General features: G+C 33.0%; 1 protein-coding gene across 1 annotated transcript; it reads right to left on the minus strand.

The window, feature by feature from the left end:
- Positions 1 to 758: 758 nt before the first annotated feature.
- LOC141678917 (L-type lectin-domain containing receptor kinase VII.1) lies at positions 759 to 3,338 on the minus strand. Its single transcript, XM_074485347.1, has one exon. It carries the CDS (start codon positions 3,212 to 3,214, stop codon positions 1,139 to 1,141), a length of 2,076 nt encoding a protein of 691 aa, XP_074341448.1. The 5' UTR covers positions 3,215 to 3,338; the 3' UTR covers positions 759 to 1,138.
- Between the last annotated feature and the right edge of the window lie 12,506 nt (positions 3,339 to 15,844).

A 15,844-nucleotide genomic window follows, 5' to 3' on the forward strand; every position in this document is an offset into this window, starting at 1 on the left:
TCTTGTTTTAGAATCAAATTTTTTAATTTAAAACTACAAACTACTATTTAGTATTTGTAAAAATGAAAATACCAATCATTTAGATACAAATACCCAAAATATCATTTGGCAGGGGTGACTACCCATGATATCCCCTGAATACGCATGTTTGTGTATTTTTTTTAAAATTTTTTTATAAAGCTGACATGCGTATTCACGGCTACAGTTCATAAAATACGCATTTTTAACTTGCGCATTTCTGATATTGTAGACAGTGTATAGAAATTTAAAAATTAGAATACGCATGTTACACATGCGTAGTTCGTGGATATTTTGGGCCATATGTATCACCAATGGGATTTGGGGCACTTAAAATTGAAAATTAGTGTATCTTGAATATTAATTCAAATATAAATTGTATATAAATTTTAATAATATAAGTTTCAATTTTTATTATTATTGTTTATGTAAAGTTCAATAAAATTTTATTAATTCAACCACCAATTTAAAAGATGAGTATCATTTTGACACGATAGAATGATCCTATACTTCATCTAGTAACATTTGAGTCACAAGTCTTGAGTTAGAATTATAGTACTCTAATTTGAAAACAATATTTAGATATATTTAATTTGCAATAACATGAATGAGCCGGATTAGTGGTTAGTATTACCAAAGAATCAACCAAAATGAACCTTTAACGCGTTAATGTATTATTTTTCAACATAAAAAAATTGACTTGGGTATCATATTTTAAACACAGTCTGACAAAGCAACAGAAGCCACATACATTAAACAACTAACATGATCCAACACTTTAAAGTTTAAAGTATGAAATCACAACAGCTTCAAATTTACAACAAATATAAGACAAACAACACTAACCAGCAACTCAATAAGTCATACATCATACTTCACATTACAAACTTTACATCATACTTCACATTACAAACTTTTTTTTTAGTCTACAAACTTTAAAACAACTATAAAATCACCGGTCCCACTAGCACAGATAACCGGTCATGCTATACTACAAGTCACCAGTCTCAAGTCTCGGTGAAACAAGTCATCCGAGTTTGTAGGATAAAATAGTTTGTATTTTAACGAACATGCCATCATAGGTACTTCTTCGTTTCTTTTATAATGGAATTCAAGTTTTTTACCTGCCCTCTTTAATAAAATCAGACCAAGAGAGTGACACTAAAGATGCAGACACTCCCTCTCTAATTTGATCCAAAGTCGGGTGAGAATCTGAACTTGATTTATCACTAGAATTTTCAGAATAGTTAGACCAGAAGTCCTTAGCTTTCAAATTCTTAAGCAAATGCATGTCCATATCCTCTCCTTCTATTTCTTCAATCTCATTCTGCCCTTCTAAGATCTTTGTAACTTTTCGCATTTTTGGTCGAAAACTTACCTCAGGACAAACACACAGTAATCCTAAATTCAGCACAAGTTCAACTTCATCTGCATCGTAACCACCTCTAGCCCTTAGTCGTGGATCAAGCGCATTAACCAATTCTCCTTTCTCCATTAGCTTCCAAACCCATTCGATCAAAGGTAATTTTCCTTCCTCTAATGGTCTCCTTCCACACATTACTTCTAAAATCAAGACTCCAAAACCAAAGACATCAGATAGTGTTGATACTCGGCCATTTTTAATTACTTCTGGTGGCAAGTAGCCTACAGTCCCAACTACATGAGTAGTGCTAGCTACTTGACCACTACCGTGAATTCGTGCTAGTCCAAAATCTCCCAACCTTCCTTTCATATCTTTATCAAGCAACACATTGCTGGCCTTAATGTCCCTATGTAGGACAGTTGACTCCCATCCCTCGTGCAAGTATAAAACACCCGAAGCTACATCTTTCAATACTTTAATTCTGTCCTCACAGCTCAACATTTCGTCCTCTGCACAATTAAACACCCTCTTGTCCAAACTACCATTTTCCATATAATCATACACCAAGATCAAGCTCCCTCTTTCTTTCCTACACCATCCCCTCAAAGCCACCAAAGTTTTGTGCTTTAGCCTTCCGAGACTCGATACCTCGGCCAAAAATTCTTTAACTCCATCGCCTTTGGCGTGAGAAATGCGCTTCACAGCAACCTCTACTCCACCGACCAAAACCCCTTTATAAACTTTCCCATTTCCTCCAATACCAATCACATTTTCATCTGAGAACCCTTTCGTTGCTGCATCAATTTCTAGGTAAGGAATTCTATGAGGCCAATACTCCAGTTCCCAATCTTCCATTTCAGCTCTCTCCTTCAACACCCGCCTACGCCTTCTAGTCAACAACACAATAATCACGCAACATACAACTACAACAAACGAAACCCCCAATGTAATTCCCAAAATAAATTTTTTCGACTTCCAAATAGGTTCTTTAGGCAACTCAAACGACCGTAACCCTTCAGTAACCAATCCTTCCCACAACGAAAAATTCGAATTACTATAACTCCAACTCAAAATATTGTGACTTTCAACCAAAACACCGGTAGAAGCAGTAAAACCAACATACATATCATCCATAAACACACGCGACAAATCATACGGATAACTCAACAACGGCCTCCTAGGCCTAATCATCCCAACAGGTGCAATAGTAACATTCAAAACAGCATCTTTATAATCAATCCAAACCTGATAATTCTTACCATTGTTCAGCCTAACTTTCTTAAACACATCTTGATCATCATTACTCCAATAACCAGCAGATAATGAATATAAAGAAGTAAGTGAACTCACATCAATCCCAACATGATTATCATCAATATCACTAAATTCTTGATTTTTAAATACATCAAACTCAATACCAAAAATATGGTGATTTGGGTTGCCATCATTATTAGTTCTATTCAAGAATCCCATATGCTGAGAAGCACTAGCACCTTGAATACCATCAAATGGTACAAACAGAAAAACTATGCCATGCCCTGCTAATGCTTTCTTGAAAGGTGCCATAGCAAAAATGAAAGAAGTTGAAAATGGAAGTACCTTGCCTGAAGTTTTATTTTTAGTAGCAATTCTTGATGGATATAGCCCTCTCCCAATCGATTGTTGAAAGCCTTTTGAAAGTGTAAGTACATGTGACTCGATTGTTGCATTCCCATAAACTGATATATTTGTAGAATTGAAGCCATTGATTAAGAAATCAATGGCTGAAGTCGATTGTAATGAAAGGGATGCAAGTATGAAAATATAAAACATGGTACATAAGTGTAGCTTCATTTCATTGACAGAACTAGGTAGAAGAGATCAGAAGAATGAAGATTAGTACATATGTGAAGTAGTTGGAAGTATATTTGTTAAGAAGTCAAATAGTACAATGGTTTTGCCCTTTTCATATGGATATACTATTACAAGTTTGACATTGTGCCACCTGTTTTTTGCTGACGCCCATCATGCAGAAAGACAAGTTGATGTCTCTTGGCCTCCTCCTGGACTTTTTAGGGGGAAGTTTCACAATTTATTTTTGGCCTTGTGTATATACTTGCTTGAAATTGGATAAGTATTGGCTTATATATATTTTTTCTAGGGTTGAAGTTTATATTTTTTATCAATTTTAAAAATTATAACTATATCAAACATTTTATAATTATCAAAATAAAATGTAAAATAAGTCGAGTCTAGTTAACCAGTTTAGTCAAACATAAATTAAATTTTGGATTAGTTTTGTTATCGGATGCATATATTTGTTCCAAATATATTCCAAATATAGCTTGAATTTTTAAACTAGTTAAAAATTAATTGAACAATAAATTGAATCGAAAATGAAAATAAATTTTTATAACTCATTTTTGTTTAACTAGTAAAAAAGAGCTCATTTCAGTTTCATGTTCATTTGTAAACTAAAAACATTTGAATATAATGTTAATATTGTTTAACTTAGTTTTTCACATATTTTGAAGATTTATATTAATAATTTTAAATTCCTAAATGTAATGTTTTAAATTCCTAAACTTTATCTTTTACATTTTTAGCTGACCAATGTTTTATAAAAGTAAATACATTTAACAATATACTTGTGATTTTTTTATAAGATTAGATAGTTGATTGTAGGGTTAGTTGGGCGGATAACCTTTCCTAAAAATACAATGTGCCCGTAATATGTACGGTACCTCCTCTACCTCTACGTCCTATCACAGATACAATATATAATATTGATAGAGTATTATTTTATTTATTGAATAATTTTTTTTCTAAAATATGAGAAACTTGCATGAGAATTAGATAAACATGATTTTAAATAAAAAGAAAACTTGTCAGAAAAATATAATTGTAATTGATGAATCGAAAAAAACATTATGCAGTAATATCATTTCACAATAAAATTAGGAGAGAGATAAAAAAATAATTAAATAAATAATTTTTCTATACTAGATTATGTAATTATATTTTAATATATTTTAATAATTATCAAAATTTTAAATCTATTATTAGCGTTGTATATATAATTAAATAAGTTAATTTCTATCTATATATATATATATACATAAATATATATATATATATATATAACTAGTAGTAACTAGTTAATTGTTAACTAATTAAATGATTTTTGTTTAAATAAAATTATTAGATGCCCATGTTTTGTAATTGATATATTATATTTTGAGTTATGTTTTAGCAACTAATATCTATAATTAAAATTTACACATGAGTTCTTAAAAAAATTCTACTTTTGTTTTTAATATATTGTATAATATTTATTTATAAATATATAGAAGAAATTATATATTTTAAAAATACTTTTCTAATATTTCGTTAAAATATTTTGTTGTAGAAAATTTAAAATCATGTATGTGTGATGTACAAAGTGACTGTGGGTTCGATAAAAAAATATTATTTTTTAAAATATTTTTTATTTTTTTATTTATTATTTAACTATTTTGTAAATTTATAAATCATGAATTATGAATTTTTATTTATAAATAAATTTAAAAAAATATATTATGTTGTACCATGAAAACTTAAGCATCAAACAATAAACAAGAGGAGATATAAAACAATCATTGCTAGAAAAAATATACAGTATATAATATACTACATAATATTTAAAATGTACACATCTTTTATTATTATTATGTTATTTTTTTTTGTAATGAACACATTTACCCATTTCCATAAGTTTGGCATAAACTATATTAACAAAGTCACCATTGGCCACAAATTTTATTTTCTTGCTGATTAAAAGTTTCATGGAAACATCTAACTAACTGAGAAAAATAACAGTAGTAAAATATATGCATCATATTAAAATTACTATGTCTCATGTATCAAGATTATCACACTCATGCTTATAAAGTGGAACTAATAAACATGATTTATTAAAGATGATTAGTAGCCCACTTTTAAATCCAAGAAAACTTGCATCTAACTATCATCATGAATTGATGATAAATTGATAACGGAGAGTAGGATGACCAGGTTCGAGATCCTTTATTTATGCAATAATACTTTTTTATCAAAAATGTAATTTCTTTTATTTTTTACCTTAATAAAAATAATAACTTCATTAATTATTTTTTTAATATATTTTTCAAATAAAAGTATATATATTAAATTTTAATTTTAAAAAATAAAATTTTAAAAAAGGTATGCACCATTATAACTTTTATATAGTAAAAAATCAAAGACACTTTTGGAACAGAAGGACGAATTTCTTATTGTTTAATAAATAGCTATGTAAAGAAGAATCAGTTTGTCTTTGTTTTCTTGGTGGTAGAGTATGAGCACTAAAAATTTGTTCAATTTTAATTAAAGAGTTGTTGCAAAATTTAATACTAAAACATTTCAAACAGGGAAATGAGAAATTGTTTTACTATCTGCCGTCTCGGAAAAGCACTTTATTGGGTTCAAAGCCCGCTAACATATTAACGAGATCTTCGACAGATAAGTAAAATCTTTTATTTAACGGATGAATATGGTTAAGTGGAATGTTATGTTATTCCCTAACAATTTATCAAAACAATTATAGAACGAGGTTTAATGGAATTATGGTTACTTTTTACAACTTTGAAAACTTTTTACAAAGTATATAACTGTGTTTGAATATGCTTGAGTGCGGATAAACAATAATAATATTTAAGAACACAAAATAAATACATAGGTGTTTAAAAACTTTGTGGTGGATTAATATTTTCACCAGAGATATATATAAATATGAAGAAATCTCTGTGATGTAAATAGCACACAGCCGCTTATAAGTGTTTACAACTTAAAACTTGAGAGACTAAGACCTTGTTCTTTTGCTCTAAATCAAAATTGTAATTCTTAATTCTAAACACTTGCTCTTCTTGGTTTATATATCACTAAGTTACATGTGAAATAAGACAAAACATAAAATCTATCAACTAGGTTCAATCACATGTTCCTTCATTTCTATATCCAATACAATCCAGTTAGATACTGCATCTTTAAACGTCCCTGTTTGAATGAAAATAGAAATGCTTCATTTTCTTTTGACACCTGTAATCAGGCTGCCGCATTTCTTTTATATACAATCAATCCATGTGACTGTCAAACCACTGTCAAGTCCCTTTCAACTGCTATTTTGGTTGATAATCCGTTGAGGCTTCATAGAACTTATCCGTTGAAGTTTCATCTGTTATCCGTTGAAACTTGACTAGCTCATCCGTTGAAAGTATGTTGAATTATCCGTTGAGCTTTATAGGGTCATCCGTTGAAGTTTTGTAGATTAGCAGTTGAAGTTGTGTCATAGCAGTTGATACTCCTTCACTTATACAAAATTACAAGGCATCTTCTATATACAATTAGCCCACCTATTTTGTATATCTTTCTAGTAGTCAACATGACTTAAAAATTACTAAAACTCCCAAATCCCCAGTTAATCTATTATACAGAATGTATTACAAACTTATTCAAATAATCTACTTTTTCAACGGATAAATCACGCGATCATCCGTTGAATGCTACGAAATCATTTAACATATCTACTTAGAGTACTTTTGGTAAGTTATCATCAAGCCTACAATATATTCCTTACAATCTCCCCCAATTTATGTCTAATAGAATTATAGGCATAAACTCAGGTTAACTTGATGATAAAAAAACACCCCTATCAAAAATATTACAGTGAACAATAGATAAATTGCAAAATGCTTCTATTGAAAAATTGAACCAAGAAGGTAAGAAATATTTACATGTCTTTTTCAAGGTGCTCCTCTAGACTGAGTATATTATTTCTTTTTCCTTGAATCCCTTGTCTTCTTTCCCATCTTCTCATTATTCTCTTCAATTTGGTGTTGGAGTTGTCTATAGAATTCAGCTTCATTTTCATTGTTGATATCCAGCATCTCCTGCATTTCTTTGAGTGCATCATTGCTTGATATTTGTAGTTGGTTTTCAAATCTGAAAAATCTTCTGACAAATCTTTCATCTCTAAACTCCATCATCCATAAGGTCTCAAATGCACTATATCCCCAGTGTATGGGATAGTCAAAACTCTAGAAAGTGCATTTGAATCTCTCCATCTTTGTCTGATTTGGCTGATCTTGCTAATTACTTTTGATTTGGCCACCTTAGTGAATCCAAAGTCTTTCTTCATAGCAGAAAACACGTTTACTAGGACATTGTAGCCTACATTGAGAATTCTGCAAGAGACGACCATGTAATCTCCTTGACATCCTTGTATCTAAACACCAATATTTCTGGAAGCCTGTATGAAGCATCAATCCCCCTTATTTATTCTAGATCATCCAGATAAAGATTGATGTCTGAGAGTTCTTTGATGTCACATATAAAGAGTTGATCATCCTTGTTGATTGTAGGATTTAGCTTGGAGATGGCTTTAAATTGAGGCGAGTTAGACTTGATTCATATGAGTTTCCTTCTTGGAGTCTTCTTTTTGACTGGTAGTGGAAGATTGAGACCAGACATAGGTAAACTATCCCAATTTATGGGTTCATCTTTAGGTATAATTGGTTCACCATGGAAATTTACACCTGGATGAACCTTAAATTCAGATGGCTCTATAGTGGGCACAGTTGGTTGACTTGAGGTTGTAGATTGTTTTGGCTCAGCTTCCATTTCTTTATCTTCATTGATCTTCCTCTTGGCTCTAGCCTTCCCGTACCCTTTTCTTGACTTCTTTGGTGCTTGCTTTTCTTCAGATAAAGATTTCTCACTTCCAGTTGAAGTTACATGCATCTCCAATTTTCTTTTAACTCCTTTGATGACCTACTTTTTCCTTCTTTTCTAAGCTCCTAATCTTTTCTTTATCTTTAGCTTCCCCAAAATGAGGGTGCCCAGTCATGAAACATAGCATCTTTCCATATCTATAAATTCTTGCTATTCTTGACCTTAAGATGACATCTTTGGTTGTTTTGAAGCTTGCAATAGATACACCCATCAGCTTTTCTTCATCAGGCCTATGTGGAGAACAATTAACTAACATTGGGTGCTTTGTTGACATTGTGACACTTGTTTGTTTAGGCTTTAGCACCACAAAGTTTTTGAATTCATTCTTTATTGAAGATTCACCCTTTTCTCCTTTATCTAGCTTCATTATTTCCAAATTAATTGGCTTCAACTGTGTAGAATGCTTTACAGATTTTGCTTGAATAGCAGTTGAACCAAATACCTTTGCAATCTTTTCATCAATCTGTTTTTGCTTTTCTTTCATCTTGAGCTCAGCTGCTGCAAGATTTATGAGATCAATGTTATCCAAGGCTGGTGGATTTGAGATAATAATAGTCGGCATTATCATTTTACTAACTTGAATGTGCACATCCTTCTCCCCCTTTTTGTTAACATCAAGTAAAGTAGGGTTTGAAGTTTAAGCAACCACCAACTGTTGAAGGAGTTGATTCTATTTTTCTTGACCCCTTCCAGTATCTTGGCCACAGAACTTTTAACTTTTGAGAGTCTGTCGGTGAGGGCCTCAACATTCCTTGCCAAATCACTTTATTTCCTGAGCTTGAGCCGCACTTCTCTCATAGTTAATTCTGGAAGCTTCTGTTCAATCTTCTCATTTAACTCTTTCTTAACTTCCTCAACTACATTCTTCATGTCATCCACATCTTGAGTCTGTTTGAGATTTTGAATTTTGTGTAGTTGGAGAGACTCAAGATGGGCTTCTAGCAGAGCTTTGGTGATGGAATTGATAGGGCTTGAATTGTTGTTGAGTTTGACTGATTAATTTGAACATGGTAGATGTGAAGTGATGCTAGTTGCATTCCTTATTGAGCATCCATTCTGGAGTTTGTGTAGAAGGACTAGGGCCTTCATCTCCCCCTAAGTTGGTGCCAGCTTCATCATCAAAATCATCTTCAAACTCAGAATCACCATGAGCTCCAAGTTTGAGTCCACATCATCAGCTGTAGGAGGTAGAGAGGATAAAGCATCGTTAGCCGTTTTCATTAATATTGTTTTGGTTACTAGATTGAGTGTCCTTTATGCCTCCTCATTGCCCCCGAACAACCAATATTTGGTAGGCTGTAATAGAGTGAGTAAATATCTCAGCATCTAAGGAAATAGAATCTATAACACCTCTGTATTCTTGCTGATATAGCCTTTTCCTTTCAGCATCATTGACATTCATTAACTCACTTACAATGGCGGTATGCCTTATATCTCCTGTACCTGCCTTTCTCTCATTTTCTCTCTATTCTTGCATCAAGGGCTCCCCTTAGATCACCACCCTCACACCCTCACCTTTACCATCTAAGGTGGGACTTCGCTCACTCTCTTTTGAGATGCTGGGAGAAATAGCATGCATAAGTTCACTCTTTTTCCTGGGAGCAACCTAGGGTCTCACTCAATTCACTCCCTTCCCTCAAACCTAAGAGTGATTGGACAACTACTAAATCATCTGCACTTGTAATATATTTAGAGATATCAAGTTGTGCATTGACATTCAACTGATGTGAAATATTCATTGAAAGTGTAGGTGGAATTATCAATGGATGACTAATGTGAAGTACATCCGTTGAAAGAGAATCACTTCTCAACGGATGATGAATATTCTTTGAGGAACAAGAAATAATGGAAATAGGAGTTGAAACTATTGTTGAGTCTGTGGAGATTGATTTTAAGTTTTGGTGCACAGACCCTTTAATAGTTTGAGAAAGAAATGGCAAGTGATCTAACAAATCATCAATAAGATGATGATCACTTGCTTGAGATTTTGGCACCTCCATGAATTTGAGAGATGGAGAATCGGGAATGGATGTGTTTATCGTATCCACTTCCAGAGAATTTGTTAGAGATTTTTGTGTGTGTGGTATTTCAATTATGAGAGAATTTGGTTGTGACTCCACATTTATTGTAGCCACATCAATATGACTTTGTGAAGGTGCAGTAACTGAGTCTTTGACTGCAGTTTACACTGTGTGTGCACCCTGTGACTCCCCCATAGGTTTATCCTTCTTCTTTCTTATATAAGTTTGTGTTTGGTCAGTGTCCCTACCCCTCTTGTTCTGTACTCTTGGAGGAGAGCTTGTTCCAATAGTTGCACTCTTTTGGGAGGATGCAACTAGAAATGAGGTTATTTCCTTTTGAACAACTACAGTCTTTTGGGAGACTGCAGTGTGGCTGATTTAAGTCACATTTCCCTCAGTATGCTTACTACCCTGTACACTTCCTTCAAGGATTGTGGTTGTTTTTACAATTGCTATCTTTTGAGAGACACTAGAGGTTGGTTTCTTAGACTTGAGTTGTGAAGATTTGGTTTAGTGACTTGGGTAGACATCTTTTTGGTCACTGTCACAGATGCCATAATCACAGTTGAAGTCAAAGAAACTGGAGATTGGGAAGAGATAGGAAGAGAAACATTTACCTCACTTCCCTGAGGTGCCTCAATGATTGAAAAATAGTTGATGGGTACCTCACTGTTTAGATTGTTTCTGTTTAGGTCTGAATGAACTCTATTCCCTTGCACCCAACCAGCAAGCTTGTTGTTTGGATTCTCAGATGATCCTTAGAAACATGGTTAGCTATCATCATTAAAAATCTAGCATTATACACATTCCCATGTCTTTTCTGAATATCTCCTAGCTTATACCCTATTTCTAGACATAATTGCTAAAATTGAAATATTTGTCAGATAAGAGTATATATAACATGTTAACAATGAATAAGTAATGGCATCAAAATTACTGATTTTTCCAGAAAATACCTTAATGAAAGCATCACACATAAAACTCCACCCTTTTCTCAGACCCATCCTCTTAATATTACCTAAACTAGAAGTATCAAGAGAATTGCCCATAGAATTAAGCAAGTTAACCACATCAGTGTCAGTGTGTGGAACAATTATGTTATTTTCAGGTAATTTAAAGCATGACTGAATAACATCACAATTAACACAATAATTTGTACCTTTGAGAGCAAAGGTAATAGTCATGTTCTTGGAATCAAATACAACAGTTGTCTATACATCTTCCACGACTTCACAGAATATAGTAGGTGACTCAAGCATGGCATACTTCAATTTGCAGTTGCTAATGAAGTCCATTATTTTGTGATAGTCTTTCTAAGCAACATTTTCATCCACCAAAGCTACGAAGTTGTTCTTCTCATAGACAACTCCAGATTGAGACATGATTTTAACAACATGTGCCATTTTTGCTAGCTTTTGAAGTTACGGAGAAAAAAAGGGTTTTGGAAACGAAGAGAGTTAATTTGCCTTATGAATTTAGAGAAAGATAAAAGTGAGATCTGTAATTGAAATAGGTTTTTATACTTTCCTAGAAAAAGATAAACAAATTATTAAAATTAAAATTAAATACCATATGATAATGGCCAAAAATAACCGTTTAGAGATAAAGTAAACTATAGAAATTCCAACAATAATCTATAAACGTATACTTATAGACCTGTAAGTATATTTCGAAGGAAAAAGATTTAGATTCAATGGTTATTATTGTTCGACGGATATTCAATACATCATCACCCGTTGAAGGATAATGTGTTCAAAAATATTTTTGACTTTCAACAGATAATTCTAATCCATTGAATTCCATCAGTATTTACCTTTAGCAAATCCTGATTTTGGTGTCAGGATTTGTTACTTGCAAATCCCGATCAAGCATCAGGATCTGTCAACTTGAAAATCCTGATCAGTAACAATAATAATGTCAAATTTATTTATGGTTGCATTACAAATTGTAGAGACATCAACAGTATTGGATTAAGAGTAATTAAGCATACCTAACTCACTTACCAACCTAGTAAAAGTTGATTCATCACGTGGCTTGGTAAAGATGTATACAAGTTGTTGCTCACTTGGAATTAAATAAAGTTCCAAAGTACCATTCATAACATGCTCTCTTATGAAGTGGTATTTGATATCAATGTGTTTTTTCCGTGAATGCTGCACAGGATTTTCAGTGATGGCAATGACACTTGTGTTGTCACAAAAAATTGGAATCTTGTCCACATGTAGACCATAATCCAATAGTTGATTTTTCATCCATAAAATATGTGCACAACAGCTATCTGCAACAATATATTCATCCTCAACTGTAGAAGTAGAAATTGAATTTTGTTTTTTACTAAACCAGGACACAAGCTTATTTCTTAGAAATTGACATGTGCCAGTTGTGCTTTTTATGTCTATTTTGCACCCTGTATACTCTGCATCTGAATAACCAATTAGATCAAATCCAGAATCTCTAGGGTACCAAATGCCAAGTTTTGGTGTACCCTTGAGATATCTAAAAATTCTCTTAATAACTACTAAATGAGATTCTCTAGGATCAGCCTGAAATCTCGTACAAAGACAAGTAGAAAATATTATATCTGGCCTACTAGCTATCAAATATAAAAGTGAGTCAACCATGCCTCTGTAGTTTGAAATATCCACGGACTTTTCAGTAGTGTTCAATTCAAGTTTAGTGGTAGTGGCCATGGGAGTTTTTACAGATGTGCAATCCATTAAGTCAAACTTCTTTAAAAGAACATGAATATATTTAGTTTGACTAATGAATATTCCATCACTAACTTGCTAACTTGTAAACCAAAAAAGTAAGCTAGTTCTTCCATTATGCTCATTTCATATTTACTTTGCATCAATTTGGCAAACTTTTTGCAAAGTTTCTCATCTGTAGAGCCAAATATAATATCATCTACATAAATTTGAACAAGTATACTGGAGCCATCAACACTACCTCTTATGAAATGATTTTATAAAAGGAAATTTGACAAAGTATCATTCCAGGCTCTAGGTTCTTGCTTCAATCCATAAAGTGCTTTCAAAAGATAGTAAACATAATCTGAAAAGTTGGGGTCTTCAAAACCTAGAGGTTGAATGACATAGACTTCCTCCTCCAAATCTCCATTCAGAAATGTACTTTTGACATCCATTTGATAGACTTTGAAATTGGTATGTGCTGCATAGGCTAGAAAGATTCTGATTGCTTCAAATTTTGCAACTGGAGCAAATATTTCATCAAAATCTATTCCTTCTTATTGACAGTAGCCCTTAACAACCAACCTAGCTTTATTCCTTATGACTATGCCATTCTCATCCATCTTATTTCTGAATACCCATTTGGTGTCAATAGAATTCTTTCCATTAGGTTTGGGTATCAGCTTCCATACTTTCTTCCTTTCAAATTGGTTTAGCTCTTCCTGCATATCTAAAACCCAATCAGGATCCATCAAAGCTTCTTCTACCTTTTTTGGCTCTTCCTGTGACATAAAGTTGCTATATAGATATTCATCCAGAGTTGCTTTCCTTGTTTGCACTCTTGATGTTGCATCACCAATGATCAGTTCAAATGGGTAATCTCTTGTCCATTTTCTTTGAGGTGGTAGATTGGCTCTAGATGAAGTGACCTCATTAGTGTCTTGATGTGTAATTGAGTGCTGACTAGTCGAAACTCCCCCTAAGTTTGTGGATCTTTGATTTGAAGATGAGGTTCTATCAAACAATAGTTTAGAATTATTTTCAACTTATGTTGAATTCTTCCTTTCAACTGATGATGCACTGTGTCTCTCACCGGATGATATACTTTGTCTTTCAACGGATGCAGTATCTTGTATTTCAAGGGATGCTGCACCTTTGTCTTTCAACGGATGCAACACTCTATGCATCAACTGTTGTTCCTTCATTTGAAGATAACTTTGAATATTCTTTTGTCGCTACTTCTAAATCAATTTTATTATCATTATCATCACAATATATCTCAACATTATCAAATTTGAGGGTTTCATGGAAACTTTCATCTGTCAGTCCCTCAATTTTTTTTATCATCAAACATAACATGTACAGATTCCATTACAATGCTGGTTCTTAGATTGTAGACTCTATATGCTTTCCCAACAGAATATCCAACAAAGATACCTTAACTGGCTTTTGCATCAAACTTTCCATATTGATCAGTTTGATTTCTTATAATATAACACTTGCATCCAAAGACATGAAGAAAGTTCAGTGTTGGCTTCCTATTCTTGAACAGTTGATAAGGAGTCATGCATTTCGCTTGATTAATCAAAGAAATATTCTGAGTGTAGCATGCAGTGTTTATAGCCTCATCCCAAAAATAAGTTGGTAACTTTGATTCTTTTAGCATGGTTCTAGAAGCTTCAATCAATGATCTAGTCTTTCCCTCAACCACTCCATTTTATTGTGGTATCCTTGCAGCTGAGAACTCATGCATGATTCCATTTTCTTCACAGAATAACCTCATGGTGGAATTATTGAACTCAGTTCCATTATCACTCCTAATTCTTCTTACTTTGAGATCAGGATGATTGTTGACTTGCCTTATATGATTGATAATGATTTCACTAGCTTCATCTTTGTTTCCAATAAAATATGTCCATGAGAACTTTGAAAAATCATCCACAATCACTAGGAAATACTTCTTCTTTGATATTGACAATACATTGACTAGTCCAAATAAATCCATGTGTAGTAGTTGTAGAGGTTCATCAATTATTGATTCAAGCTTCCTTTTGAATGATGCTTTCACTTGTTTTCCTTTCTAACAAGCACCACACAGTCCATCTTTTGAGAACTCAACTTGAGGAATGCCTCTAACAAAGTCTTTCCTAACCAATTCATTCATGGTCTTGAAGTTCATATGGGACATTTTCTTGTCCCATAGCCAACTTTCATCTTGACTTGCTTTGCTAAAAAGACAAGTAATAGACACTGCATTTGTTGAGTTGATATCAACTAGATACACATTTTCTTTCCTCACTCCAGTAAGGACCACTTTGTTCTTTTTCTTACAGGTAACAACACAGGCTTCAGTTGTGAAAGTAACAGAGTTGCCTTTATCATATTGTTGACTGACACTCAAAAGATTGTGTTTGAGTCCATCAACTAGAGCAAATTCTTTAATAATGACATTCTCTCTTGAAATTAAATCATATCCCATAGTATACCCTTTGCTGTCATCTCTATAGGTAATTCTTGGGCCATCTCTCTCCTTTAACTCAGTGATTAGGGTAGAATCTCCAGTCATGTGCCTTGAGCAACCACTATCTAGATACCACATATTCTTTCTGTTTCCCTGCACACATTATAACCAAATCAAGTTGATTTTGGTACCCAAGTTTCGTTGGGTCCATCCTTGTTAGACTTTTTCTTAGGCTTTTTAGTCTTTTCATCATTAGACTTAGGTGATTGTAAATCAACCTTTGTCTTCGGAATGGGACTTTGAAACCCTTGATCAGTTATATAATTATCAGGAACATTTGGATTAACATGGTATAGAAAAGATTGTGAAGACATGTTATTCTAGTAAGGCATGCTAAATGGCATTTGGGGCATATTAATTGCAGCATAATAAGGATTATATGCAAATGATATATCAGCATAATGTGCAGATAAATTTTGTGTAGGCATAATAGGAAAAACATGCATGGGTGATATGGGCATATTGG

The sequence above is a fragment of the Apium graveolens genome, chromosome 8 (assembly GCF_009905375.1).
Source record: "Apium graveolens cultivar Ventura chromosome 8, ASM990537v1, whole genome shotgun sequence".
NCBI classification, from domain to species: Eukaryota; Viridiplantae; Streptophyta; class Magnoliopsida; order Apiales; family Apiaceae; genus Apium; species Apium graveolens.

What these genes read in the sequence shown, in the direction of transcription:
- LOC141678917 (XM_074485347.1), bottom strand. Translation starts at nt 3,214, where the DNA reads ATGAAGCTACACTTATGTACCATGTTTTATATTTTCATACTTGCATCC.